Genomic DNA, 27,455 nt, shown 5'->3' on the forward strand with positions numbered 1-27,455 from the left:
AGGACAAAATTGAAATATCGGAGTTATAAAAGATTCACAAAAGGTGGAGAGAGAAAACATCATTCATATTTAATAGGCAAAATTCTAGTTAGAAGAAGTGAAATGTCATTTTCACAGTTTCCTTTCTATTTGTAAATTATTACTCATAAATGTAACTATTTATTATTTATATATAGAGATTTTTTTTTGAAGACATATTTATATAGAGATGTCATGTTAAAATCAATAAGTAACTCATTCGAATTATTAGTTTTTTGACTAAACTCATTCGAATTATTAGTTTTTTGACTAAACTCATTCAAATTAGTTATTGATATAATTGCAAACAAAAAGCAGTAGGAAAAATATTCATGTAAACTACACTGGTAAACCAACAAATGAATCATTGAATGACTGTTATGTTAATCCCATTTTCTACTTTTGTAGGCATTAATTATACCCTCATTCTATGATTATTACTGGTTATGCTAATCCTTTTTCTTTACCATGCCATATTAACTAAAAAGAGAAAATTTGATCTCAATTATTGGTTATGCTATATGATTATTATAAACAAACAAATAATAAAATCATGAAATCATAAAATCAAAGAATCATATTCCACTAATCAGTCAATGTGCACAAGTACTGGAAATCAACAAACCATATTCAGAAAATGAACAATGTAATGTATGTCACTGCACAATACAACATTAAAGTGAGTTTTCATTTCATTTCTAATATACATGCCATGATACAAGGGTGTCGTGTCATAAAACGTGAAGGGAGCGAAAATCCCAACAAAAGAATATCAATTCACTGCTTCAATCATCTCATTTCCATAAAACGTGAAGGGAGCGAAAATCCCAGCAAAAGAATATCAATTCACTGCTTCAATCGTCTCATTTCCTCAATTAATTCTTTCAGAGGTTGCCCAGAAAATTTTCAATGGTCTATCAATGCCGATTCAGTCTCTGAGAGAGGGGCTGCAACAACAAAATTTTCAGCTCGTCAATTAATCATAAACAGTTGCTAAAACTTATGCAGGAAGCACAACTACATGTTCCTCGGGACTCCACTCCTTCCCAACCATGGAAATTCCAAAAATAGCCCCTAGATTTCTCTGAATTTTAGAATATACATAAATATAACTTTAACCAAATAGTGTTTTCCCAAACTTTAGGGTTCATTGGAAAACTAATCTATCTGGTTCATAATTTGGGTCAGATACATTAATTACGTAATGAACCTAAAAAGTGGTTTTTTGCTTATAGTGATCAGATGGAGTATTACTTTAACATTACAAGAATTCCTCAGAAAAGTCAAACCCCGAACGCCCTACCTCCACTACTACCAAAACCCAAAAAAAAAAAAAAACTTTTTGATAATCTGAATTATATTTCAAACTAGCAAAGCATTTTAAAATCGAGTGATTAGAATAACTGAAAGACAAACTCCTGAAACAACAGGTTGAAAACTCAACATACCCAGCAAGTCTTCAAATTGATCAGTCAAAAGTGACGAGTCCATTAGCATAGGAGGTGAGAAGACTTCTTGTGCATCCTCGTAGTCAAACATTGACCGTCGTGCTTCTGATGTTTCATTTGAACCAGCATACGAGAAAAACCCATTTACATTGTCATAATCAGAAAAACTCTCCAAATCATTTAACATATCTGAAAACTCGTCAAACTTGCTCTCGTGTTCATCTGATGTATGACTCTCAAGCAAAGGATCATCCATTGGAGACACAAATAATCTTTTGCTCCTTAACGAAGTTGCCTTTTTTTCTGCATCCGATTGAGAAAAGCTAGTCTCCGAAAGAGGCACAAAGAAGTGCTCAGAACCTCCGTCAGAATGGCTATCCCGAGATGACTCTAAATTGCATGACTGCAATGACAGTGCAGCTTCTCTTACCGACCTCTTCAAATTCAAGACAAAGGAACTATCACTACCTACAAAGTAGAGACATTATCAGAAACTTTGTTTCTAACATACAGACAACGGAATTCCCTCAAAAAACCATAAGCTTCAATATAATAAAACATGTCAAAGATCAATAGTCAAATTCTCCTAAAATCTTGAGCTATTATGAGCAGGGGAGGTACTGGGGTGGGGTAGAGGCTAAAACTTATGAATGAGTCAAACACGAATAACACGAAGGCGGTAGTTTGTGACTTTGTTATACAGGAATTACAAGCTCGTGATATTTGAAGGTTTGTGACCCTTAATTGCAATCATGTGACATGGTTTCTCATTTGCACTCCCACGACAGTCCACTCCTACTATGAGACAAACCTATGCTTCCTAGTGGTGGTCTATGGTGAGGCTATATTTTTTTTTCCTCGTGGAGGCACTAGAATATATAAGCATATGCATCAAAAGGTTTTTCAGATTTTGTTCTTTTTTATAAAAAAAAAATGGAGTGACTGTGTTTAAATTTTATATGCTTAATTTTAAAATAACTAAAAATCTAAAACTCATATAGCTATATAGGCTTGTGAGGCACAAACAACATATGTGTGGCCGTATTCTTGCAATTCGTACCTCTTCGTGTGAAAAAGGCACACCCTTATTAATAATATTCAAGGTTCTTATTATTTTCTTTCCTTCTTCCTTTTACCTAAAATCTCACAGCTTCAACAGTGCTAAAATTTAATTTAAACGAATTACGAAAAATGGGGATCAAACTCCTAATCTATTTGATACCATGACAAGGACCAATTCTGCTAAAAGCTTAAGCAGTTTGATAGAGGCCCAAAGGGTTTTTTTTATCCCCAACAAAATATTTTGGCAAAAATTATGAAGAAATAACGCACCTTCTGAACTTGCTACTTCATTATTTGAAGGAGCGTCCAATGATTTACTATCAGAAAGGTTCTCTGTTTGGTTGGTTTGAGAAGCATTACCATGCCGCCTTTGCACATTTCCAACTTTTCCAGAAGATGGGGTCATGCTAAATAACTGAGGAAGTTTTAAAGTGGAGGGACTAACAGAAACCTTGTCAAGCTGGACATTCGACATTCTTGAAGCCAACTCACCAACATCATCAGTACTACTTTCCTGAATAATATTAAAATTGATAATGAAAAATATAGTTTAAATCAGACCTCTTGTTGCAAATGCATCAAAGAAGCAACAGTTGCATCATAATAAATAGTACATTACCATCCTCCCACTGCTCTGTGCTTGGATAGGTGACGATGACTGGCTATGATGCCTGTTCAATAGATGTGGAGTTAGATTGGAGGACAAGCAGTTCACTTTTTCTGTACACTCTGATATGGACTTCTGAATTGTTGGGGCAACATCTTTCAATTGGTTAATAAGCACCTGAAAATGAAAAATGCAACAATGTCAAATTCCTAGAGAGGAATCATTTGAGTATATGAACAGTAATTACAGGTCAACTCTGTATAAGATACTACAGCCCTACTGTGAAAAGAGGGAAGACGTGGTGCAAAGACACGTTAAATAGTATATCAATATTTTATCGGTAGAACCAGCAAGTAATTGATAAAAGCAATGCAACTCATGCAAAATACAAGGTTTTATTGCTTTGCTTTCTATTTTTCTCACAGGATAATGCCAACTGGTATTTGGTAAGTATCCAAGCACTTGGAAAACCCTGCCTTAAAAGCTAGATATTAAGGAGAAAGAATCAAGGTACTTAGATGATACTTTTGAATAACTGCCTAATTAAGTTGTCTACCCAAAACAAAAGTGAAGTTTCACTAAATCAATGCAACTCTCTGCATATACAGGGTCAATCAACTAAATAGTGTCTAAAATCATTAACGACACCATTTCTCCCTTGAAAAAAAGAAAGAAAAAAAAAACCAGGATCAATGAAGTTTGGTAGAGGTCGTCTAAATTTTTCATCCAAAACCTCAAGAAACATGGAAAAACGAAGCTTCCTATAGAAGCAATTCAATACTGATAGGTTTTTCACATTATAAAAGTTTTAATGCATCACCTGGAAGCTAGCCAAGTGTTGCTGATGCTCTGCAAGGGTTGCTGCTAAAGACTCAGCATGGCCACTTGAACCGCCTTCCTGTGCACTGCGCAATATATCTGGACCCTCTCCATCATTTGCTTTCGCCTACAGATAGTTACAAGCTTCAATATGTAATAAAATCGAGTGAACAGTGGAATCAACTTACTACTACTAGGCATTGTGACTCTCTACTGAACACAATTGCATAAGTAATCAAATTGCCAAGTTTTTGGTGCAACATATATTGGATTATCCCATTTTTCAAGATTTTGAACCACAAACAACAACCATCAAATTATACAGTGTCAAACAAACATAATAAAAAAATTGTTGCAAACAAAATCATATTTATTAACCAGCCATCATATGTTTAAGAAAGAGAACTTTAACATTATTTTAGAGTTTCATAATTCTCTCAGGTCTTTATTGCAGAAATACAACCTTAACAAAAGTAGAATGCTAGCTGATACGATAAAGATAAGTGCACACCCAAGGTTTGACAAAAGTCAAGACATTTGATAAAGAATATACGAAAAGAAGTTTGGTTTTTTATCCTCCAAACAAACTTCATTAGGTTAAGGCAAAACATCTAGGATAAAGGTACACATACGGGCCAGACACAGGTAATGATCATAAATAACTTCAACCAATCTCACACCACACAAAGTAGTTATCTTAATAATGAAACATTATATATTGAAGCATCCAAATTTTCAAATGCTAACAGCGTGTCCAACCAATAGGATCTTGACATTAATCTGATTTCCCTTTTGGAAGTTGTTTGTTTTTTGTTCCATAGTAAAAAAAGTTTGAATGAACTAATGACTTCGAAGTAAAAAACCAGTTGATGAAAAATTCATGCCTCAACTCCAATTAATCATTAAACTTTTGATAAAGTAACAAAAGGTTTCCAAAAAACACAGCTATATTTGGCAATGTGTGATGGAAAAATTCAAGGATCATTTAGGTTTTATCTAAATGAAAACAATTTATAACTTCAAAAATCAAAGCTCAATGCTGAAACCTTGGGGGTTAACAGGGTGATTTTACTGATTCTTTTCTTCAATCAATTTAACACAGACCTGAGACCACCCCAAAATCATCACTTTAGATCAGGATTCATGTTTGATTTCAAAGTTGCCAAAACCAAATTTGATTATGGCCTTATAAAGCTTGACAGACCATGCTTAAGGCACAGTTCAGCTCAATTTGAAAAATTATTAGGAAAAATGACAGAATAGTGTGCATATGAAGATTGTGAAATGTTTACCTACAGTTAACCAAAGATCAGAATGAGGAAATTGCTTAAAAATTGTATTGGTTCATTTTAATAAAGTTGACATTGTTTCAAAAATAACCACCTTCTTCATGAAGGGGACAGCACATAATCCAATATGCTGCCCAGGCAGTTTCGAAGTTCGATGCCATTGGCATTTGGTAGCCATAATTCATAGACAACAATGAAAGAAAGGAACTAGAAGAGCAGAAGTGGCCATCTTTAAAGGAAAGTTTGTAAGGATCATACCAGATGAAGTGATTGTCTATGGATACGTTGCAAAGCATGTGTCCATCGGCGTATAACTTCTGCTATGTCAACAGTTTGGTGAACTCTCCCATTTCTGTCATCCACTGTTGTCAATGTCTCGCTACTAAAATGAGATCCATCAATCTCTTCTTTGTTGTCCATTTGCACTGAAGGCGAATCCCCAGACTCACCAGATTCTGAATAAGGAGCCTGTGAACTCTGGTCCATTGCTGCAAGCAGAGACGATCCAGAGATTCGGTACCTGAAGTTGAAGTACAAAAAGGTTAGCCAAAACATTTGATCTACAAATAATGGTAAGGCAAGGTAATCTACATCCTACATTACCTATGTTCCCGATGAGCTATCAAATCTTCAATAGGGCCTGATGCAAGAACTTCGTGTTGACCTGTACATTAGTATTAACAAAGCTTATATATCATACTAGCCATTATTTCTAAATATAGCAGTTTTATAGAGATAAAATAAAAGAACAGGCAAGGATTGTAGGTGGTGGGGCACACAAATTGTTGAACCTTACAATCTTAAATTGAAAAAATGTCCACAACAATGGTTCATCATCGACACTTTTAGGTACAAAAACTAATGACACTTTCAGAAATAATAAAATCAAAATTGACTTTGAAATTCATCAATCTTGCATAGCTATACACAGAAATGTGACCTGTGCCGGCAATGAGAAGAGGGAAAAATATTATCATTAGTCAACTTATTAATTAATAAAGAATGCATTGTAAAACCCCAAACCTCAGAAACTTATAATTAATTAGCTTCCCATACTTGTCGAATCAATTTCAAACAAGATATTAGAATCACATGATTCACTCTACAAATACAAAGGGGAAGAAAAATATAAAATTTTGCACTTACTTTTACGAGCTAATAAAGAATCCCATAGGCGAGTAGCCTTTGAAACTAAATGGGAATTCTGACTCGAACTGGATACAAGATCATCCCAGAGTTCTCCTTCCAATTTGACTTTATTCCTCAAGTCATGCAGTTTTTCCAGCTCTTGTTGCAAATAAGCCTGAATTCAGGTTTTACATTATTACCACATAATAGAAAGATGCAAAAGGAATCATCTAGATGGGGAGAGAGAGAGAGTATGAACTATATCTAAATAAACTTCAGTTATTGATGCACCTCTTCAGCGCATAACCCACGAAATTCAGCAGTCATTTCATGAGCCAAATTAGACCACATAGCCTGCTTTTGTACAGCCATTTCCGCATTTTCTAAAAACTTCCTTCTTTCAAGGGCTATTCTTGCCTGTTAAAGATCAAAGACTCAACTGAGTTACTTAAGACAGAGTAGTGCATCAACATAAGAATATGAAAGGAAAACCAATAAAGAGAAGTAGAAGAGGTATGGATACATTTGTACCACGTCAAATGTCTTAGAAACAATTACTCCCTCCATCTCACATTAAGTGTCTTGTTCTTAATATTTTGTTGTCTCAAATTATTTGTCATTTTATAATCCCAAAAGACCATTAATTAAATTTTTCAAATAACATAACATCATTATTCATTAGCATTGCAAGTTTTCAACTACTTTCAATTAATTCGTCATTCCCCCTAACCCCAATTACAAGGACATTTTATTAAAAAAGATCTATTTTACATTGCAAAAAATGGATGCAATCAATAATTTTCTTATGTCTTGAACATTACCTTAAACAACACTTAATATGAGATGGAGGGAGTACACCAAAAATACAACTCTCTTTTGTAAAAACTCAGACTGCCAAAAAAAAAAACTTCTATAGAGAACATGCCAAACTCCTCATAAGTGCATCTATTATTACAATGATGATACATGAACATAATGGTAGTCAATTCATTCTTTCCTAAATTCTATGCATTATTCCAATACCTTTGTAACTGGAAGTAGAGTAGCTGCATGTGAGAATGCTACATCAGTCAATGGCGTAGGCAGCGGGTTAGATGCTATGTCAGAAGTAAATGTCCGTCGATGAACCTCGCGCAGAGCATGCAAAGAAAGTTGCCACAAAAGCTCAACAAACCTACATCAACATGTACATTTTTAAATGATTTTAGAAATGAATAACTATGTTGTAAATCTCGGATAGCAACACGGAGCACTGGACCTCAACACCCCTATAGCGGGATGGTGGATAGCAGGATAACCACTATTCCAAAGAATAAAATATACTATACAGACTATACGAAAACCCCAACAGCATACATAAATACTAAAAAAATAATGAAATACGTACACAACCAAAGGGGTAGTCATAGTTAATTTCCAACTAAAATAGCCTCACCACCACTGAAAATGAAGAGAGAAGGATAATGATCTCATTTCAACCTTCGCAGAAACCAAAACAAAGAACAGGGGGAAAAAATTAAAAACAAATAATATCAGAGGGAAAACAGGGTAGTGCAAACTGTTTAACAAAAACAGGGCATTGTGAACCTTCACAGATGCTACCGCAAAATGCCTTTTCTGCCACGATTAGAAACCGTTTTTACTGCTAGTTTTGGCCAGGGATCACACTGAAATTGCGTCGCAGCAGAACCCTTAATGCACACGAAACCGCGGTAGACTGCAATTGCAACGCTGTTGACAACATAGCCTTATAAAAATCCTAACAAGGAGCTTCTGTAATCAGCTTACCATGAGAGATTACCTAGTTGAATTCTAATATAAAAAACGACACTAGAAATCTGTTCCCAAGGTGTAGATCTATGTCCTTTCAAATGGTTTCACTTTGGAAAAACCGTGTAGATCTATGTCCTTTCAAATGGTTTCACTTTGGAAAAACCGTGTAGATCTATGTCCTTTCAAATGGTTTCACTTAATGTTTTTCTTGGTCTCTCTCTTCTCAAATAATACGTAGACTATTCACCCATCTAATCAATATGCCTTACAAGGCTGGGTTTCTATTGGTCTTCTTCTCGCATGATTAACTATTTTACACAAAGGTCTACCATATTTTCCTTAGATAATAGGTGCTTGTCACTCTCGTTATCTTGTTCTATGTGTCCACTCATCTACCAAAATATCTTTGTGAACATTGAATAAAACACTCAGCTTATGATGTTTTAAACTCTATCACCCCGTTCACTATCTTAAAACATCACAAGCAAAATATTCTTATTTTTTCTGATATTTTCTAGGAGGTCAAATTCCAGTTACTCAATTCAACCACGCAGTTTTTCTTGCTCGGTGCACAAGTTCTATTCAATACTAACTGTACACGAATTTCACTGACTAGTCAGTATTTCATCATTAACTACAAAAGCACTTCACTTCTTGCCACCAAAAACTTATAAATCTACCCATCCATAACTTTTTTTCGGAAAGGCATATTGAATTGAAACACCACAACCTCCTAACACCACCACACCTTCGATGACCACCTTAGCCTAATATAATTACAAGACAGCAAACCACCCCAAACATTTACCAAAAAAGGCGAGCCGAGCCCAAACTGTTAGACCCAAGTCATGGATACAAGGATATATATGATTAAAAAAAAAAGTCTGCCCATTAAGAAGCAATGTAATGATTTCTAAACACCACTAACATTACAAGCTCAAAGTCCCCCACCAAATCTGCCACAGAAAAGCTACATCAGCTGAAGAAACAAACTGCTGCGCAATGCAACACCACCCCAACAAGCCAGCGATTCTCAGAAAAAAACTAAATCCAACTTAGCCAACAATTTATAATATATAATACCAATGCTACAAGTACAAATAACAAATCAACTTAACTTTCTGCAATCAACAATTACATTACATTAAATACCAACCTAGGTCCACAACAAGTAGCAAGTGAAGAAACCCTCGAATTACTTCTCGGAAGCGCTCCTTGCGACTCAAGCTCACTAATAATCCCTTGCACAACCTACCAAACACAACCATTCCCCCAAATCCACTCAAATTCAAATCCTCAACAGAAAAAAACAAATTCTACCAAAAATAAAATAACAAATCAATACCTTACGAAAATCACGCGATTGAGCAGAATCAAAAATCGGCCAAACCTTATCAAAATCCTGAAAGATCCACACAAAAAAAACCAAGTTAAAGTACCAGATCAAACAGAAAAAAAATAATGAAAAATGTAGAAAAATCTCAAAAGAGTGAAAAATTACTTTTGAAGATTGAATTGGTCCTCTAAGAGAAGAAAGAATGAAATATAACAACTGTTCTCCTAATTTAGGGTTAGAATGACGAAATGCACCAACACGAGGAGTTGAATTCGATGCTCCAACTCCAATAACCGATGGATCCAAACCTAACAACAAACAATTTGTATACATTGCACTTTCTAGTTCAATTTCTCTTTCTTTCTCTCTATCCATCGTCATTTACCTTCTTCTCATACGTTTACGTTTTGAAAAAACACTTCAAACGCGCGTTTGTGAATAAGCTATAATCAATTTTCTGCTTCTCATAAAAGCGAGGTTATGGTTGTGAAAACGTGGATCGAAACGCAGTTAAACGCGCGTTTTAAGAAAAAAGCTATAATTTGCTTCTTCTTCTTCGATGAGTTTCTTTCTGATCTTCTCACTGTGTTGTTTGTGTTTCTTTATTTTTTTATTTATTTTTTGGGATTTTTTTGAGAAAGTGGGTCCTTGTGTTTTTTAGAAATTACGAAACGACACCGTAATTTGAAAAAGGTGGTGTTTTTTTGAATATTGAGAAGTTTGAAATTTGGAGGATAGTGGCAGGTTAGCACCGTTTTGGGAGCAAAGTATAGATTGCCGATCGTTGCCGGCACGACTTGTCTTTTTTGCTCAATTACTCTATTTTATTTTAATAAAAGAATGAAAACAACCAAACAAGAAAAAGTTGTAACCAAAAAAATCAAACAAGAAAAAGCTAAAAAAAATAAAAATAGACATAGCTTAAGCTATAAACTCAATCTTATTATTATCTTTTCTAGCGTTAATCGTATAGTATTAGTCTTTTTTTTTTGTGAAATGGATCCCAATAATTATTTCAACAGTTAAGATTATTCTAATTATCCCAACAATTATCAAAATCCCAACAATTTTCAAAATCCAAATCAATTTTCCAACCAACATCCTCAAAACATACCTAATTTTGGTTTTGCACCAAATTTCAACCAGTCATCCTCTGTTCCAAACTTTCATCCATATTATGGATCTATGATGAGAAATTCATCTCAAACACTCCCGTAATGGTTATATGCCAATGGTGAATGAAAATGTTCTGAGTGGTGGTGCACCTGAATTTCCCGAATTTTCAACACAAATAACTATTGCTAATGAGGATTCAACTCCTAAGAGCAAGAAAAACCAGCAACCAGCATGGAACATTGAACAAAATTTGGTGCTAATTAGTGGGTGGATCAAATTTGGAATAGCAGTGTTGTCGGGAGAAACCAGAAAGGTGAAACATATTAGGGTCAAATTGCTGACTATTGTAATGAGCATTGCTCATTCGATCCTCCGCGTGATGGAGTTGCATGCCGAAACCGTTTTAATTATATGAACAAAATACTGGGTAAATGGATTGACAGTTATGATGGCGTTAAGCGTTTCCAAGGAAACGGTTGGTTCGAGAATGATGTTTTGGCAAAAGCGCAGGAAATATACGAATGTGGGAAGAATGTTCGATTCACTTTAATGGAAGAATGGAATGCTCTCCATGATCAACCACGTTATAGTAGTCAGGTAGGATCTGGAAGTAGTGGATTTAAGAGATCTCACGAGAGTGATGCATGTGGCTCAAACTCTGTAAGATCTAGTGCTCGTCCTATGGGTAGGGAGGCAGCTAAAAAAAAGGGTAAAAAAAAAAGCAAGGAAACCTCGGAGGTAGTGGAAAAAGAATGGGCTGAATTTCAAACAATTAAGGGATAAAGAGATTGAACAATTGGAGAAAATGACATTGATGCAACAAGAGGCTAACCAAGTGGAGAAAATCAAATTGTATGTATAGTTAAGTTCCGACGAGCATCCCGATGACCGGAAGAAAAAAATGTTGGAAATTTTGGCCCATGAATTGTTTGATAATTAATTTCAAGCAAGTATTTGTCTGTAGTGTTTGCTTTAATTTTATTGTGTTTGAACATGTCAGTGTAGTGTTTGCTTTAATTTTGTTGTGTTTGAATATGTTAGTGCAGTGTATGTTTTAATTTTATTGTGTTTGAATATGTCACTATAGTGTTTGCTTTAATTTTATTGTGTTCGAATATGTCAGTGTAGTGTTTGTTGCTTTAATTTTATTGCGTTGATTTATGTCAGTGTAGTGTTTGTGACATTTAAATTATTTTATGTTATCATTATTGTATGCTATCATTTTGGCAGTGTAGTACCAATCCCACATTAAGTTAAAATGATTTGTATCGTATAAATTATTTAAATAAATTTTGTTTTTATTAAAAAAACTAAAAAATAAATTTTTAAGTGTTTATTATTTTAATTTAATTTTAATCGATAATTGTAATTTTACGTAATCATAAAAACAAAAATATAAATTTAAATAAGAATATGAAATAAAAATGGTGGGGTAGAGAAAGTTGTGGTGTAGAGTGTTGAATGAAAAAACCATTGGAGAGAGTAAATGTTGAATGAATGTTAAATGATTAGGTGGAAGAAAGAGAAAACGATGTGGAGTGTTGAAAAGTGAAAAAGTGGTGTTGAAGTTGGTGAGTGCTAGGTTGCCTTCCCATGTAGGTGTGCTAGTTGCCTTGTGCGTGGCACCACTTAAAATTAACCATGTGGACTTATTAGCTATTTTATGCATTAAGTTTTGTTTTACATATTTAAGCTTATAATTTTTGTTATTTGCATAATCTCGCCACTTTCAATTAATAATTAATAGTATCTCATATTTTCAAATAAAACTAAATCTTTTGTCAAAAAAAATAAATTAAATCTATTTATCTTTGAAAGAAAAACGAAAATCTCTTCAATAATATGCAATTAGGATTCTTCTTCTGCAATTAGGGTTCTTGTTCTTCAATGGATCCCAAAAATGCATCTACTGGATCTCATCTCATGTTCAATCAATACACCAATACATCTACACTGTTTCTCAACTCCCCACGCGAATTTCCCAAACCCAAATCCTTCCTGTTCTTCACGAATCCCTTTGACATAATCGAAGAAGATATCATCGTCTTCCCGGTCATCGACGACGACATTTACCATCACCATCGTTTTTCTCTTCACAATCACCCCTTCTTTCTCAGTTCCAATATTCTCCAATACACAGAAGCCAAAACCCCCCAATTTTTTTCATTGACAAAAATCAAAAACGATACACATCTCCTATCTGATTATTCAGCTGAAGCTGGGACTAGTGCAAGTGAGAATTTTGATAGTGTTGTTGTTGATTATGTTGATCATAGAGAAGGAGTGTATTCTCCTAAGATAGAGATTGATCCGGTTCTCGGGGTTGCGAGGCCGAACCGGGATGATGAGACTGAACTAGATTTTGCATCCAAGCATGGAGTTAGAAGGAGTGAGAAAGATAGGTTTTTGAGGTCAAACTATGCCTTGAATGGGATAGTAGGGAACCAAAATCAGAGGAGCAAAAATGGGGTTGAACCTGTTTTGGATTATGGTGATAAAAAAATTGATTTAAGAGGGAATGGTGATACTAATGGAGTGGTGAATACTTGGACTTGGAGTCGCTGCGGTTGCTCCAATGCCAGAGAAAAAGAAGGAAGAGGAAGGTGTAAATAAAGGAGATGTTAAGGTGAATCTGTATGCAGAAGGGGAGGAGCCTGTTGATAAAGAATGGCAGAGACCATCTGGAATGAAGTATGGACTCACAGAAAATCCTGGTCTTGGTTAGTTTAAATTGATTTTACCTGTTTCTCACATTTAACTTGCAAAGCTAATTTTGGATAGTTATCAAAATAGTATGGTTGGTTTAACTTGTATTTGTATGACAAAATTGATGTCTTAACCTTTGACGCACTTACATAGACACAAACACTTAACTCAACATTGACACTTACTCGTCAACAGAGGTAATAATTTGAGAAAATGGATAATTAAATGGAACTGCATGTATTAGTGTCAGTTCGGTGTCACACAAATAGATGTTAACCTTTATGTTCTGCATGTATCAGTGTCAGTTCGGTGTCACACAAATAGATGTTAACCGAGACTGTTCTGATATTGACGCATATTTGCAACTTGTCCTGCAAATTGCTACCACCAGAGAAGAAAAAAGTTGTGTTGTGGTAATCTGGTAATGCTGAACGTAACTCACTCACTGATACATTTGAAGTAAAACATTGTAATAGTTGAGAAATTCATTCTACTTCTTGTAATTCTCTAATAATAGTATATCACATGAAATGCTCTTGAGTTCATCAATAAGTGTCTTGATTTTGCAATTTCTTTATCAGTTTGAGAGTTCATACAATTAGGCGTTCGTCCCCTCTGGCCAATAAAGTTGGTTTCTTATATAGGCATCGTGAAGAATTACATGATAAGTACATCAATGGATGCAACTAACGAACAGCTCCGCAAAGAATCGGAGGAAAAAAGAGATTAAGTCAAAACTTACTACAATGCACTTGAGAAGTAGGTAATTTACTGTCCTTATGTTTGTGATGGTTCCAGACTTGTTTCTAAGTAGTATATGACAATAAATTACATCTCTGGTAGCAACTTGGGTATTATAGGGTGCCTAAGTCCCATATTTTCAATAGTATGTGATGCTCAACAAAGTACTTAAGTGATTTGCCTCTGTTAGTATATATATTGTCTCTGTTTAGGACCGTAGATACTATCAAATTGTATAACTCATTTTGCGGTCTGATATGCCGATTTTGTTTGTTTTATTGGCTGTTGTTTTTTGCATTGTCTTGGGTTGACATCTAGCGACAATTTGCTATATGTTGCAGCCGTGTGCTCTGAATTGTGCTGCTGGATCAGTGTTGTGATATTATACTTGGATGCTTTGCCTCTGCCCTGATGCTGGTGCAATGGTACAAAGTTAACATTAAGCATAGCAGGCCCCATCACGTAGCTGCTGTTCTAGATAAGTGGCCTTCGCCCCCGAAATTTTTTACGAAGATTAATGTTGATGTTGTCTGCTTCCAGAATGGAATTATATGTTGGGGCTTGATAGCTAGAGACCACTCGGGGTCGGTTTTGTATGCTGCAACAAATTGTGAAGACATTGAAGTTTCTCCGTTAGTTGCTGAAATCATGGATGCTGAAGCAGTAGTGAAGTGTGTGTGTGTGTGTGTGTGTGTGTGTGTGTACGGTGTTACTAAACATGCTGCTATTGCTGATTTAGTCTTAGATTGTTTAGAAATTCTTGCAAGGCTAGAGAATGCTAGTGTTAGTTTTGTTAAAAGAGCCTTGTTGGTTTAGAACTTTCTGTTGGTTGTAAGTCTTGGGAAGGCAAGGTTCCTGACCAAATTATATCTTCTCTTTGTAAGGATTTTCCTATTTATCAATGAAATTCCTTTACTGTCAAAAAAATAAAGAAAGAAGATATTTGGATGATTTTGGTGTGTGTGGTATTTGGATGATTTTGTTTATCTCTGTCATGGGTTTGTGTCAGGAAATACTAATAGTTAAGTGTGGAAATTATAATTCCTAACAGATTAGTTAAATGTTTAACTTGATTTTAACTTGATTTTGTTTCTTGACTTGAATTTGTAGCATATAAGTTCATGTGGAAAATTGCAAGTTCATGAGGAACTCTATAGGATGGATCTACAATTTTCAAGATAAACAAGTTGCCTTTATTACCTCTTGATATTTTGTCAAGTTTAGGCACAAGAAAGAAATTCGTACTTTTTTTTGTTTGAAAAAGCTAAGAAAATTTATTCCAATAAAGTCCCATAAAAAGGATAACCCATGCTTTATAAGAACAGGAATTACAACACCAATTCTCCAATTGATATCATTCTTGAGAGCACTACTAGAACTTGCACTACTTGAACTAACAACCTAATATAGCACTAGAATTTTTTTTTTTTTGAAACAATAATATAGCACTAGTAGAGAAAGGGTATTTTATGAGTAAGATTATGATGCAGGCTAACACAAAAATAACAGAAAAGTTAAAGCTCCACAATGACTGATAAAGCTCCTCAATGGCTGATTTAATAACATTCATAAAAATAAGTGACCATATTTGGCTAATAGCAATATAATATCAACTAAAAATCCACACAAAAAAATACCAATAACTTAAATTGTGGTGCAAATATTCAATAATGTCATTATAGAATCTCCAACTAAAATCCATCAAAAAACGTTTACGAACTAAGAAATAACATCATTACAGAATCTCCAACTAAAATCCACCAAAAAAAGCGTTTACGAACTAAGGAATAACATCATTATAGAATCGGCATGAATTACAAATAGTTTCAATTCTTCTCCTCCGGATCATTTCCTTTCACAAAAGCTTAGCTTGTGTTCCAAAGATTTTGTTAGCATCAAATCTCTATTTTTGTTGAAAGGATGAAGTGTCAGTTGTAGAGCAATTTTCAGTCTTGATCCTTCATCCATCAACAATTGTCCCCTTGACGTCCCAAACCTTCTGGAGTGACTAATTTGAACTCTGTTATTCTTTTGCCATAGAAAGAGGGATCCATCAACAATTATTCCATAAAAGTAGACTGAAATCATATTTTAAAATTGTTAGTAATTTTCTACAATGGTTGAATATATAGGATAAAAACTATAACATAAGTATGTTTATTACCAATGTTTTGATACTTGTAATTCTGTTTCTAACCACAGAGGAATTTCAGTATGAGTCAAGATAAACCAATTCTTTTCTTACAAAGTCAATTACCAAAAGGTACCAGTGGAGATTCTCCAAGTCATGTTCACACATTAGTTTCATAATCATGTCGGTCAACAAATATTATTCTTAACCATACAAAACCAAATTACCTTTGAAATCACATCAGCATTCCCCATAAACCGTCCTTTATAGTATTTTTTCATCTTTTTAACTGGTGAATTCCATGACAACACGAATTGCTAAATAAATGGATTTCAAGCATTAGCAAGCACATGAGGAACAAGAAAATTTTAAAAATAGTTTGCACAAAAATTTACCGATAAAGTGCTTGGTAGAAACCAATTTTTAGGGTTACATGTATCCTTTTTCGCATCATAAGTCAGCATGCACACATCAAAATCAATTACCTAAAATAGAGTTCCCTTAACATTATAACTTTTGACCAATAAAGTTAATGACCGACATGTAATAAGGTTATTAAATCAACATAAATGCACAATCATATGTATATGTACATCTTGAGAAATCATTTTTTGGGGCTTCAAACTCCCTTTTTCCATGTTGATACCAGAGATCGGTAGAAATCATGATTTCCTCCCTACAACAATTAACAAGATAAATAAATGTACAGAAATCATAAATTCATGGAAATTACAAAAGCCAAAACAAAATGAAAAGAAAGCTAACTGGTCAGTTTCTTGATTAGGTGGACAACCGAATATATAGATTGCCAAATTGCATTCTTCATGATTTAATTCCATTTTCTTCTTTGGATGAAACATTAGAGGTAACCACTGTGTAAAAATTTTAAACTAAGAAATCAATGTAAATAAACAATAATCATCATTAATAAAATGAATATATTGTTATTGTCAAAGAAAATGAATACATTGCTAAAGGCACAACAATGGTTATTTGTTAATACCTTGGGGATAGTTGGTCGAACTAATTTGGAGTGAGTTTTTTTTTTCCTTTTCTAGGTGTAACAGTGTAACTCCCTGTTAGTGTCTCAGTTAATACAATAGGAGATTTGTCACATTTTTCAGGGAACAATAGTCGAACACTTCCCTTGGGCTTGGGCTCTTCATGTGGAACTCCCCGCGAAGGTGTATTATGTGTACAAGATATTGTCTTTATCATCTCCTATAATTCTTCTATTGCTTTTAATATACTTGGAACAACCATCTCCAATGTTGTTACCCTTTGAATTAAACCCTAGTGCAATAAAAAAAATGCATAAAATAAAAGGATGAACACAAAGAACCCAACTTTGTATATAAGGCATTCAAAAGAAGAGAAAAATAAAACTCTGTGAATCACCATAACAATTTCCCAAACAGAACATATTAAATTATAGTTAAATTGAACTTTGTGAAGTAAGCTCCGGTTTTATAATAGAAAAAGATTTTACCTAAAAATAGTATATATTATTAATAACTAATGCGTAATTTGCCAAATTTGAACAAGTCCATCCAGCAGCATCTCTTGGTAGCCCAATACCAAAAACTGTTGTTACTTACCGTAGGTCTACTACTAACTAAAGTAGAATATACAATAGAATAGAACAGATACATACATATATAATTAGGGTTTGGGCGCAAAGGCTGAAGAATGGGAGGCGGCAAAAAACAATATATTTACTGATAAACACAATCAACATTATAATATATGAGAAGAGTAGGAATAGTTTGTTACCCAGGTTCAGCAAAATTAGTCTTAGCTAATCCTTCACTAAAAAATAGGAGCATGAAGAAAACAAAACAACAATAGGGTTCCTAAAGTTTTACCTCTTTGACATCACAATTTGCTGGCCTAAAGAAGTTGGGATTCCAATCATCAAAATATCCATTTTTCTCTTTGGATTGCATGTTAGATTTTTGCTCTTTGGATTGCAGGTTAGATTGTTTTTCACTATAAAGTAAACACAAAGTTATAAGAACTTCATCCATTAATTTGCAATAAGTAAAAAAAGTTCTAAAATTAAACAAGTATCTTTCTGAGATCAAATTTACAAAGGGAATTTTCTTAACTTCAGTGTCCAAATCTTCTCTAACTTCTTTTTTAGTAGACAGTGGAGATGTAATGGATATAGAACCATTCTCATCTTCTTTTCGTTTTCGTTTGCCATTGTTCTCCATTCTGAAGGTGTGGTGTGGTGCTTCTGATTCACTTGCCATTGCTTTATAAGGTGAATAGATGAAGGTGTGGTGATTCTTTAAGGTGTGGTGTGGTGCTTCATATTCCTTTGGATTGCAACAGAAGTTGGCATCGGTTGGGTATTGTGCAAATGCATTGGAAACATAAGCTAAGCAGAACTGTTTAGGGGCTAAAGTCTATTCATTTATTTTTTTTGGTTGAAGGAAACATAAAAGTCTATTCATATGCCATATTAACGTTAAAAACAAATTTTAAAAATAAAATTAAATCAATTTTAAATACATCGACTAACTAATGTATCTGAACTATATTATAGACTAGATACATTTTGTTACTCGATGCATCTAAAAAATTAATTTTTCTATAAAATTAAGGATCTAGTCATGTTAAATTATAGTAAAACCAGATTTTTAATAAATTCAATATGAGAGTTTGGTCGAATCGGATACATAATCATGTCAGATTATAAGTCAGAGTTATAGACGGATATGATCGAAACAATAACATTCAAATTAGAAGTCAGCATGTGAGACATACTATTGAACTATATTTTTAATAAAATCAATATGAGAGAGTTTGGTTGAATCGGATACCTAATCATGTCAGATTATAAGTCAAAGTTATAGACGGATATGATCGAAACAAGAACATTCAAATTAGAAGTCAGCATGTGAGACATACTATTGAACTATATTTTTAATAAAGTCAATATGAGAGATTTTGGTCGAACCGGATACCTAATCATGTCAGATTATAAGTCAGAGTTGAAATTCCTGGCACGCAGTGGACAAGTGTTGTGACAGATGTTACAGCAGTTGTCTATATATATATATATATATATATATATATATATAACACAACAGATAAACAAACTTATAATAAAGTGCAGAATAATAAAAGACACAGTAGGTTTGTTAACCCAGTTCAGTGTAAACACACCTACTCTGGGGGATACCAATCCAGGAGGAATCCACTATAATAGTCCTAGTTCTAAGCCCTCAGCAAACATCCAAGTTTACGACTTATCACCTAGCAACTACCCGTGCTATACTCTACCTATGAACTCCTAGATATGAGAGAGTTTGGTCGAATCGGATACCTAATCATGTCAGATTATAAGTCAGAGTTATAGACAGATATGATCGAAACAGGAGCATTCAAATTAGAACTCAGCATGTGAGACATACTATTGAACTATATTTTTAATAAAATCAATATGAGAGAGTTTGGTTGAATCGGATACCTAATCATGTCAGATTATAAGTCAAAGTTATAGACGGATATGATCGAAACAAGAACATTCAAATTAGAAGTCAGCATGTGAGACATACTATTGAACTATATTTTTAATAAAGTCAATATGAGATTGTTTACGTTGGAATTTGGTAAACAACCGCTAGTTTAAGTGTTTAAACTCGCGAGATCAACTAGTAAATCTCAGGACAATTTTGTGTTTATTCGTTGTAAGAAAACTGTTTGAATGTTCGTTTTAATAAGGAAACAAACACTTAGGAATTAAAATGTTTTAAAGCATACAAGAGAAACTAATTCGAATCGCCTCGAAGTAGCGTTTTCTCAAGCAAGTATCTGAATTTAAACTTGGAGAAGATTACTGGAAACAAATTGCATTGAATGAAAAACAATTACAAATAAAGATGGTTCACAAAACATACATTGCTCTTCTGAATTCCGTTCGTTCGATCGCTGAGTACTTAGAATTTTAGAGAGAGTGTTTGTATAAAATTTTGTGACCCTTGTTCTGAATGAAAAACTACTATAAATACTACTACAAAGTGGTAACTGTTTCTCGATCATCTGGACGCTCCTCCATTTGCCACGTCGACCACGTTCTCCACTTTCATCTTTCATTCCTTCAGCGCGCGCCAAGACCTCTTGGGCCGTTCGTTGTTCCTTCTTTGGGCTTGGCCCAACTCTCCATCGGTTCGATTTCGCGCTTTCGATAGCTTCCTGGCAAAACCAAAATTGGACGCGTTATCCATATCTTTCGAAGTGCTTTCTGGCTTCGACCTAGCTGGCTTTCGACGCCACCTTTGAAAGTTTTATTTTAACAATATCACCTCCAAATAAATATTGGACCCACCAATTATATTTAATTGATAAATACCAAATTTATATCCAACAAATTGCCCCCCAAAAAAGCCATTTTCGACTGTGTCTATCGAAAGAGGAAGTGGCGTTTTTGAAGGTACTAATGGATAACTTTCTTTTCCATTTATCTCTCCTATCGTTTAAATTGCCATTCAAAACTTTGGATTGGCTCCAAAACTTGTTTTTTTATTCCCACCTATCAAGGGGTTTGGACACTTGTCACCACAGGAAGTTGAAAAATTTGTTATTTTCCTCAATCCGCGTGCCTCTATAAATAGCCAAATTCTCTCTTTATTAAGTTTTCTCCAACTTTCGCTTTGTCAACTGTTCATCTTCTTCTTCATCTTCTGCGATTTTTCTTGAATTCTTGCTTTCAAAAAGACTTCTTATTCTCACATTTCTGTTTATCACCAAGTTATTACTTTTCTTTTCACTTGAATTCTCCTCAACTATCGCAAACAACCGGTGATTCCCAAATTTAACCCTAATCTGTTCTCTTACACCATCTTTACCTCTTCATCAATGGCGTCAGGTCCCAATGTTGGAAAAATCCTTCCTTCCGCCGGTAAGTGGACCGCCGCCACTCTTTCTTCTTACGATACGGACGTGGTTCCAGAACCATCGTTACGTCTAGACTTGCAAAAGTTTTGGGAAAATCAATTGATCTTTCCTTATTCTGTTGATAATCTTGTGCATGCGTTTGGGGGACCCAAACCAAGTGATAAAAGTCGGAATTCCAAGGTTTTGTCTATTTTTCCTGTCTATAAACCTTGTGTTCCTAGGGTTTTCATCAGTGAACCCTATAACTTTAGCTATATCAAGGCGCCTAACAGAGTATTTCGATCGGCTCCTTCTTTGAATGACCAATACCTGGGCTGGTTAGACAGGGTACAACGTGATAAAGCGGATATTTGGCAAGCTTGTGGTATTTATGACCTTATTCAGCTCTCTCGGACAGGCCTTAAATACCAGCAAGAGATGATTATTGCGGCTTTACACTTCTTTGAGTCCTCTACCAACACCTTCCACTTCGAATGTGGCATGATGACTCCTACACTGCTGGATGTTGCTGCCATTACTGGCTTATCGCCTCTTGGCGACACTTATGATCCTTGCAAGGCTTCCGACACCATCAAATTTGATTTTCGAAACAAGTCCTACTCTAAATACATCGTGGAAAATCGAAAGACCAGCGATGAAGTAAGTGACGAAGAACACGTTGCTTTCCTAACCTTATGGTTATCGCAGTATGTCTTCTGCACTCAATCTCTCCAAGTAGCCAAGAAATTCATCCCTATGGCTATTCAATTACATGAATGTCAGCAATTCAACTTCGCTCGGCTTATTCTTGGATGTCTTTATGAATCCGTGAGGGATGCTTGTGAACACCTTAAAAGAACAGGCGATGGATCTACCTTTTTAGGTGCTGGCCCTTTTTGGTTGCTGCAATTATGGTTGACTGCCACTTTTCATGCTGAGCTTGACCTTTTCTTACTTGAGCCATACTATGAGGAATCGAGAACACGTCGAGTCGAAGGCACAAGGTTGGCGAGGATGGTGCCTAGGGAAAGAGGCCTTGGTTATGATGTAGCTTTCCAACAGTATTTTAATACTTTTCTCAGCCTGAAGAAGTTCAAGCCTAGCTTTGCTCCCTTTGTGGATAGGCCACTTGGTCCTCCTTGGTTTACTCACAGATTTCCTTCTCCACCAGAATTCGAGACGGTAACCAACAATATTTGGACTGCTTACTTGATGCCTACAGTCTTGTCTTGTCGAATTGGCTTGACCTCTGGAGATTTTGGGTTAGTTGGTTACTTCCCAAACCTGGTGTCTCGCCAATTTGGCTTAACTCAAATACTCCCTAAGAGCATATATTTGGAAGAGAGGGAGGTTTGCTTAGGTAAGCATGGCATGACAGAACCACAGTTCCATTCATTCTTGAACCATTTCAATCAACCTTCTTATGAGCTTATCCCATTCGACTTCGCTCCCTCACATGCCTGCACTAGGGAATTTTTTACCTGGTGGTCTCGACACTATGAAGGACGCCTGGTCGACAAGACTGCCTTGCTCACCGCTATCTCTAATGGGTTCGACTCATCTATTTTGAACAAGATTAAGTCGAAATTGAACGCCAGAGGTATTCTTTTGGTTTTACTTTTACTTGCATAATTTTTACCTTGCGTGCTTTTCTCTTATGCGCACCTCTTCGATGCAGGGAGTAAGTCGAAGGCAGGTTCCAGCGACTCTAGCAAGCCTCTTCCTCCACCGTCTAAGGTTGAACTACAGGTAGGCTTTTACCTTCTTGTGGCTTCTCACACTTCTGTAAGATTTCTATGTTAACTTTGATATGCCCTTTCTAGATTACTTCACGCAAGAGGCCTCCTTCAACTGAAACTCCTTCTGTTTCAAAGAAACAAAGGCCTATTCCTGCCACTTGTTCGAGTGCTCCAGATAAGGTACTTATCTAGCAAAAGATCTTTCTCTTCTTTTTCTTACCTGCGAACTTACGGAGCTGTGGCTTGCAGGATATTCCTGTTCTCTCGCCCATCCCCGAGCAGACTACCGTTGCTACTACTCAAGATCTTTTTCCTAGTGCTGAACCCATTACTGATGAGAAAAAGAAAAAGAAGAAGAAGAAGAAAGAACACCAACCCACCCAAGAAAGTACTCCTGAGCGCAAGTCCTCTGAGATTGAGGCACAACCTGATACTCTGGCATCACCTGAGGACCCTCCTTTGGAACAATCGGAGAGGAAGTAAAAGAAGAAAAAGAAGCAGAAAAAATCTCCTGCTGCAGCTACTGTTGTTGAGGCTTCTGCTGCTGCAAAAGAAACAACTTCACAACCTGAAGCTTCTGCTACCCCTCAAACCCAAGTAAGCCATTCTTACTTCTTGTTATTTCTCCAGCTTTTGACTGTGTTACTCATTCTTTCATGGTTTTGTTTATTTCAGCCACAAAACTCTGCTCAAGTTATTCCTCAGGATGAGCCTGCTCTTAGCAAAGCGGCTGAGGGGGTGGTCGAAGGACCAAGCGATGCGCATCCTGAAGATGTTGCAGAAAAAATTTCATCTCCTCAGCCTCTCGAAACGGCCATTCCTACTGAAACCTCATCACCGCCCAAGGCTCCTAGCTCGCCTCACCGTGCTTTCGAAGATGACAATCTTAAGCCTAACAATGAAGGAGACCAACTCGATCGAAACCTACCACAACCGAACCCTTCGACACATCCTGCCCAAGTATTGGCCAATAATGATCCTCCAACCAACTTTCAAGCTGACCCTATTGCTAATACTGAACAAAGGCCAACAGTTGATGGTGAGCACTCCACTACCAATCAACCACAACCAAGTGGGTCAAACCATGAATCTAGTTCACCCAGTGCTGGCACTTTCGACTCTGAAGATGGGAATTCCTATATTGGTGACTCACTTGGCGAAGAGGGAACTTCCGTGTCGAAGCCACTTCCCACTGTTGTCCTGCCAGCTGAACTTGCTAAAGAGTTAAAAGATTTAACTCCAGTCGACGCACTTAACAAGCTTTTATCAAGCCATGGCACCTCTAGCTCCGCTGTTGAGGACACAGAGGGTAACGGAGATGTACTTGAGCAAGAACAGTTTGAGCATGAAATCAGGTTCAGGCGAGAAATTCTTGATGGGGATATGTTGGGCCTGCTTGAGCGTAACTCTTCCATATATTACAACATCAAAGCCCTTTTTCGCAAGCTGCAAAACCCAAGGACTGACGAAGCAATGTTCCTCCTAGTAACTCAGGCTGAAACCTTTTTAGAACAATTCATTAGTCAATCTCAGCTCCTAACCAGGACTAGCGGCCTTTTAACATCTCTGCTTGCCATCCAGCAACAACATTTCGAGCAAGCTAATAGTTGCAATGCAGAGGTCACAACTATCAAGGCTGCCTCTGATGAAGCCCTTGAGCAACTTGTGGCTTGTGAGAACAATATTGCTCAATGGCAGTCTGAAATTGAAGCGCTAAAGGAAAAGGTTCGACAGGAAGAGGCTAAGATGGAAAAGCTAGCTGCAGTGGCTATCGAAGCACAAAAGGTTAAGCTTGATGAGCTAGCACGTGAAGGTATCCAGCACTATAGTGAGGGTTTAGCTGTCCAAAAGCGAATCGAGCACCTTGCTAGTGATAAGGAGATGCTACAACGTAAACTGGCGTCCATTCGAACTCAGTATTACCAATTTCAAGCGGCCAATCGAAAACCTCCTTCGACATCTCAACCACAACCTTGACTTTGTAGTTTTTCCTTTTAGTTTCGATTTTTTTTTTCTTTTGGATGCCGTATTGTAACTTTCTTAACACTAGCAACTGTCAAACAATCTCGTACATGGCTTTTGAATGTATGCCCGTTTTTAATGCTGCATGTTCATATATTGGCTGAGTATTTTATTCTTTTGTTATTGTTTGCTTTCCTTCTTTTGGGCCATTTTCCCAAGCCTTATTAATGGCACTTTGTAAGGAATGAAGCGAACATGTTTCCAAAGTAGTCAACACAGTTAACTAGATGGCTTTGAGCATTAATGCAATGGCATTTCCTATGTAAACTGACCGTGGTTAGTTGTAACTGCCTGGTCATTAACGCGTCTTAATTCTTCTATAAATACTCACGCCTTGCAACTCTTTTTGCTCATCACTTTATACAAACTAACGCATCAACACCTCTCCACAAAGAATGGATAACAAGAAAAATCCTCCTTCTTCCATCCCGGGCTCAAGCACGCCACATCCTCCTGGAAGGGGACGAACCAGGGTTCCAGCTTCCAAACCTCCACGCACTAGAATCCTTCGCCCTAGGCTGTCATCGGCTAAGGTAGTCGAAACCATCGTTCTCTCTTCTGACTCCTCAAGCTCTAGTTCAGATGACGAAGATGAAGACTACCTCAAGTTCCTCAGTACTCTAGAGCCTGACGAAGAATACCCAGGAACTCCGACTCCTTCTTCTGAGGATGAAGACTCTCAGATCTCAGAACTTTCCAATTCTGATTCAAAGGATGAGGGAACTCGGGTTCAGAGTAAACCTTAAATGGTTATCTTTCAACATTCAACCACTTCTTGTATTTTCTTGAACATTCTTGAATGATTGGTTGTATTGTTGATTTTATATGAAATAAAACTTGATTCTTGGCATTTCCTTTTACCATTTCGCAAATTTTATTCTTGCGTTATTCATTTTTTATGGTTATTTCTTGCAACATTGGCTTGTATTTCTTTAAATATTTGCCATTCATGTTGACTGAACGTTTCTCAGGGGTTAACTCTTCAATCTCATAAGCTCCATTTGACAAAACTTGAGAAATCTTAAATGGTCCTTCCCAATTGGGTGACCACTTTCCAAAGACTCGATCTCGTCTGTCCATGGGGAGGATGACTTTCCAAACCAAGTCTCCTACGTCAAAGAGTTTGGATTTAACCTTTTTGTTATATGCTCTAGCAGGTCGTTCCTTTTGTCGAATCAAAGCATCTAACGCCTGCAACCTCTCCTCATCCACGTCTGTTAATTCATCTAACATTATGTTCCCATAGTGATCAGGAGGTAGTTCCCATTGCCTTTGCACTCGAATTGACTGCATCATTATTTCAACAGGTAACACAGCATCGTGACCATATGTTAGTCGAAAAGGTGTCGAACCTGTTGACTCTTTAGGAGAGTTCCTGCATGCCCATAGGACTTGGTCCAAGGTCTTATGCCAATTCTTTGGCTTTTGAGCAACGTGTTTCTTAATTACACTAATTATAACCTTGTTGGCTGCTTCAACTTGGCCATTTGCTTGAGCATAATAAGGCGTCGAAGTCATTAGCTTAAAACCTAATTGTTCAGCAAAATCTTGCATCTTTCGACCAACAAACACCGTTCCTTGGTCCGTAGTGATCGTCTCAGGAAGCCCAAACCTATAAATAATATGGTCTTGGATAAAATTGATCACCGTTTCCTGATCCACGTTTGTTAGGGCAACGGCCTCTATCCATTTGGTAAAATAATCAATCCCAACGAGTATATAACGTTGGTTCTTGGATGACGCGGGCCTAATCTCACCAATTAAATCTAAAGCCCAGCCTCTAAAAGGCCAAGGTTTGATAATCGAATGCAACTCACTAGCAGGGACGTGTTGTATCCCTGCGTGTTTTTGACACTCTTGACAGCCTTTCGCATATTCTATGCAATCCTTAAGCATGGAAGGCCAATACAAACCTTGTCGAAACAAAAGCCATTTCATTTTGTGGCCTACTTGATGGGCACCACAGGCTCCACTATGGGCATTTGAAACTGCTACATACGCTTCGTTTTCATTTAGGCACTTCAACAAGACCCCTTCAGGAGTCTTCTTAAATAGTTCATTTCCCATGATTGTGTAATTCAAGGCTCTATACTTAACCTTCCTATCGGCTGTACCTGTTGGATTTTTTATGTATTTAACAATGGGTTGTCTCCAATCCGTGTCAGCCAAATTGTCAATCACAAAGACTTCAGTCATTACTTCATCAAAGTGTGCATCAGCCATTTCGGACTCCCTTTCGACATTTAGCTCATTTGCCCCCAGCTGATGGGGTATTACCTCACATGAGATTAGTTTTTCTTTGATTTCAACTATCTCATCTAATTTTTTCCCTGTTACCTTATAACCAGAAGCAATTTGGGCTAAGTCATTTGCTTCTTGGTTTTCGATCCGAGGTACGTGTTGAATGTCACACGAATCAAATCGTTTTAGTAACGAGAAGGCAATGACAAAGTATTTCATCAAATGTTCTTGAATGCATTTGTACTCCTTTGTCAATTGTTTTATTACTAACTCAGAATCTCCTCTGACTTTAACATGTTTTGCCCCCAAGTCTAAAATGATCCTTAGACCTGCAATTAAAGCCTCGTACTCGGCTTCATTATTAGAGCATGTTCCATTAATCTTATACTTAAATT

At 36.3% G+C, this 27,455-nt stretch overlaps 3 protein-coding genes across 7 annotated transcripts; 2 read left to right on the top strand and 1 right to left on the bottom strand.

The window, feature by feature from the left end:
• Window positions 1-580: 580 nt before the first annotated feature.
• Window positions 581-10,398, bottom strand: LOC123887410 (AUGMIN subunit 6). Its single transcript, XM_045936732.1, has 13 exons — window positions 9,646-10,398; window positions 9,490-9,546; window positions 9,301-9,395; window positions 7,395-7,545; window positions 6,663-6,788; window positions 6,390-6,546; window positions 5,847-5,907; window positions 5,502-5,763; window positions 3,956-4,081; window positions 3,148-3,312; window positions 2,799-3,042; window positions 1,467-1,934; window positions 581-965 (listed from the first exon to the last, which is right to left on the bottom strand). Exons 1-13 carry the CDS (start codon window positions 9,859-9,861, stop codon window positions 925-927), a joined length of 2,169 nt encoding a protein of 722 aa, XP_045792688.1. The 5' UTR covers window positions 9,862-10,398; the 3' UTR covers window positions 581-924.
• Window positions 10,399-10,711: 313 nt separating this feature from the next.
• LOC123885893 lies at window positions 10,712-11,379 on the top strand. Its single transcript, XM_045935234.1, has 2 exons — window positions 10,712-10,887; window positions 11,040-11,379. Exons 1-2 carry the CDS (start codon window positions 10,712-10,714, stop codon window positions 11,377-11,379), a joined length of 516 nt encoding a protein of 171 aa, XP_045791190.1.
• Window positions 11,380-12,400: 1,021 nt separating this feature from the next.
• LOC123887411 lies at window positions 12,401-14,994 on the top strand. 5 transcript variants are annotated; one of them, XR_006801474.1, is made up of 3 exons: window positions 12,533-13,723; window positions 13,947-14,065; window positions 14,385-14,994. XR_006801474.1 is itself a non-coding variant. In XM_045936733.1 (2 exons), exon 1 carries the CDS (start codon window positions 12,484-12,486, stop codon window positions 13,207-13,209), a length of 726 nt encoding a protein of 241 aa, XP_045792689.1. In that variant the 5' UTR covers window positions 12,401-12,483; the 3' UTR covers window positions 13,210-13,316; window positions 14,385-14,994. The 5 variants fall into 5 exon arrangements, 1 of the variants encoding a protein (XP_045792689.1); XR_006801476.1 differs by having other exon boundaries at window positions 13,947-14,061; XR_006801477.1 differs by having other exon boundaries at window positions 12,533-13,316; window positions 13,947-14,061.
• The last annotated feature ends 12,461 nt before the right edge of the window (window positions 14,995-27,455 follow it).

This window comes from Trifolium pratense, linkage group LG5 (genome assembly GCF_020283565.1).
Source record: "Trifolium pratense cultivar HEN17-A07 linkage group LG5, ARS_RC_1.1, whole genome shotgun sequence".
In the NCBI taxonomy this organism is placed as follows: Eukaryota; Viridiplantae; Streptophyta; class Magnoliopsida; order Fabales; family Fabaceae; genus Trifolium; species Trifolium pratense.

Coding starts and splice junctions, on each gene's coding strand:
- LOC123887410 (XM_045936732.1), bottom strand. CDS start 9,861: ATGACGATGGATAGAGAGAAAGAAAGAGAAATTGAACTAGAAAGTGCA. Junction 6,789..7,394: donor CTCTACTTCCAGTTACAAAG/GTATTGGAATAA, acceptor GATCTTTAACAG/GCAAGAATAGCCCTTGAAAG. Junction 3,043..3,147: donor CACAGAGCAGTGGGAGGATG/GTAATGTACTAT, acceptor AATATTATTCAG/GAAAGTAGTACTGATGATGT.
- LOC123885893 (XM_045935234.1), top strand. CDS start 10,712: ATGGTGAATGAAAATGTTCTGAGTGGTGGTGCACCTGAATTTCCCGAA. Junction 10,888..11,039: donor ATCAAATTTGGAATAGCAGT/GTTGTCGGGAGA, acceptor ATGGATTGACAG/TTATGATGGCGTTAAGCGTT.
- LOC123887411 (XM_045936733.1), top strand. CDS start 12,484: ATGGATCCCAAAAATGCATCTACTGGATCTCATCTCATGTTCAATCAA.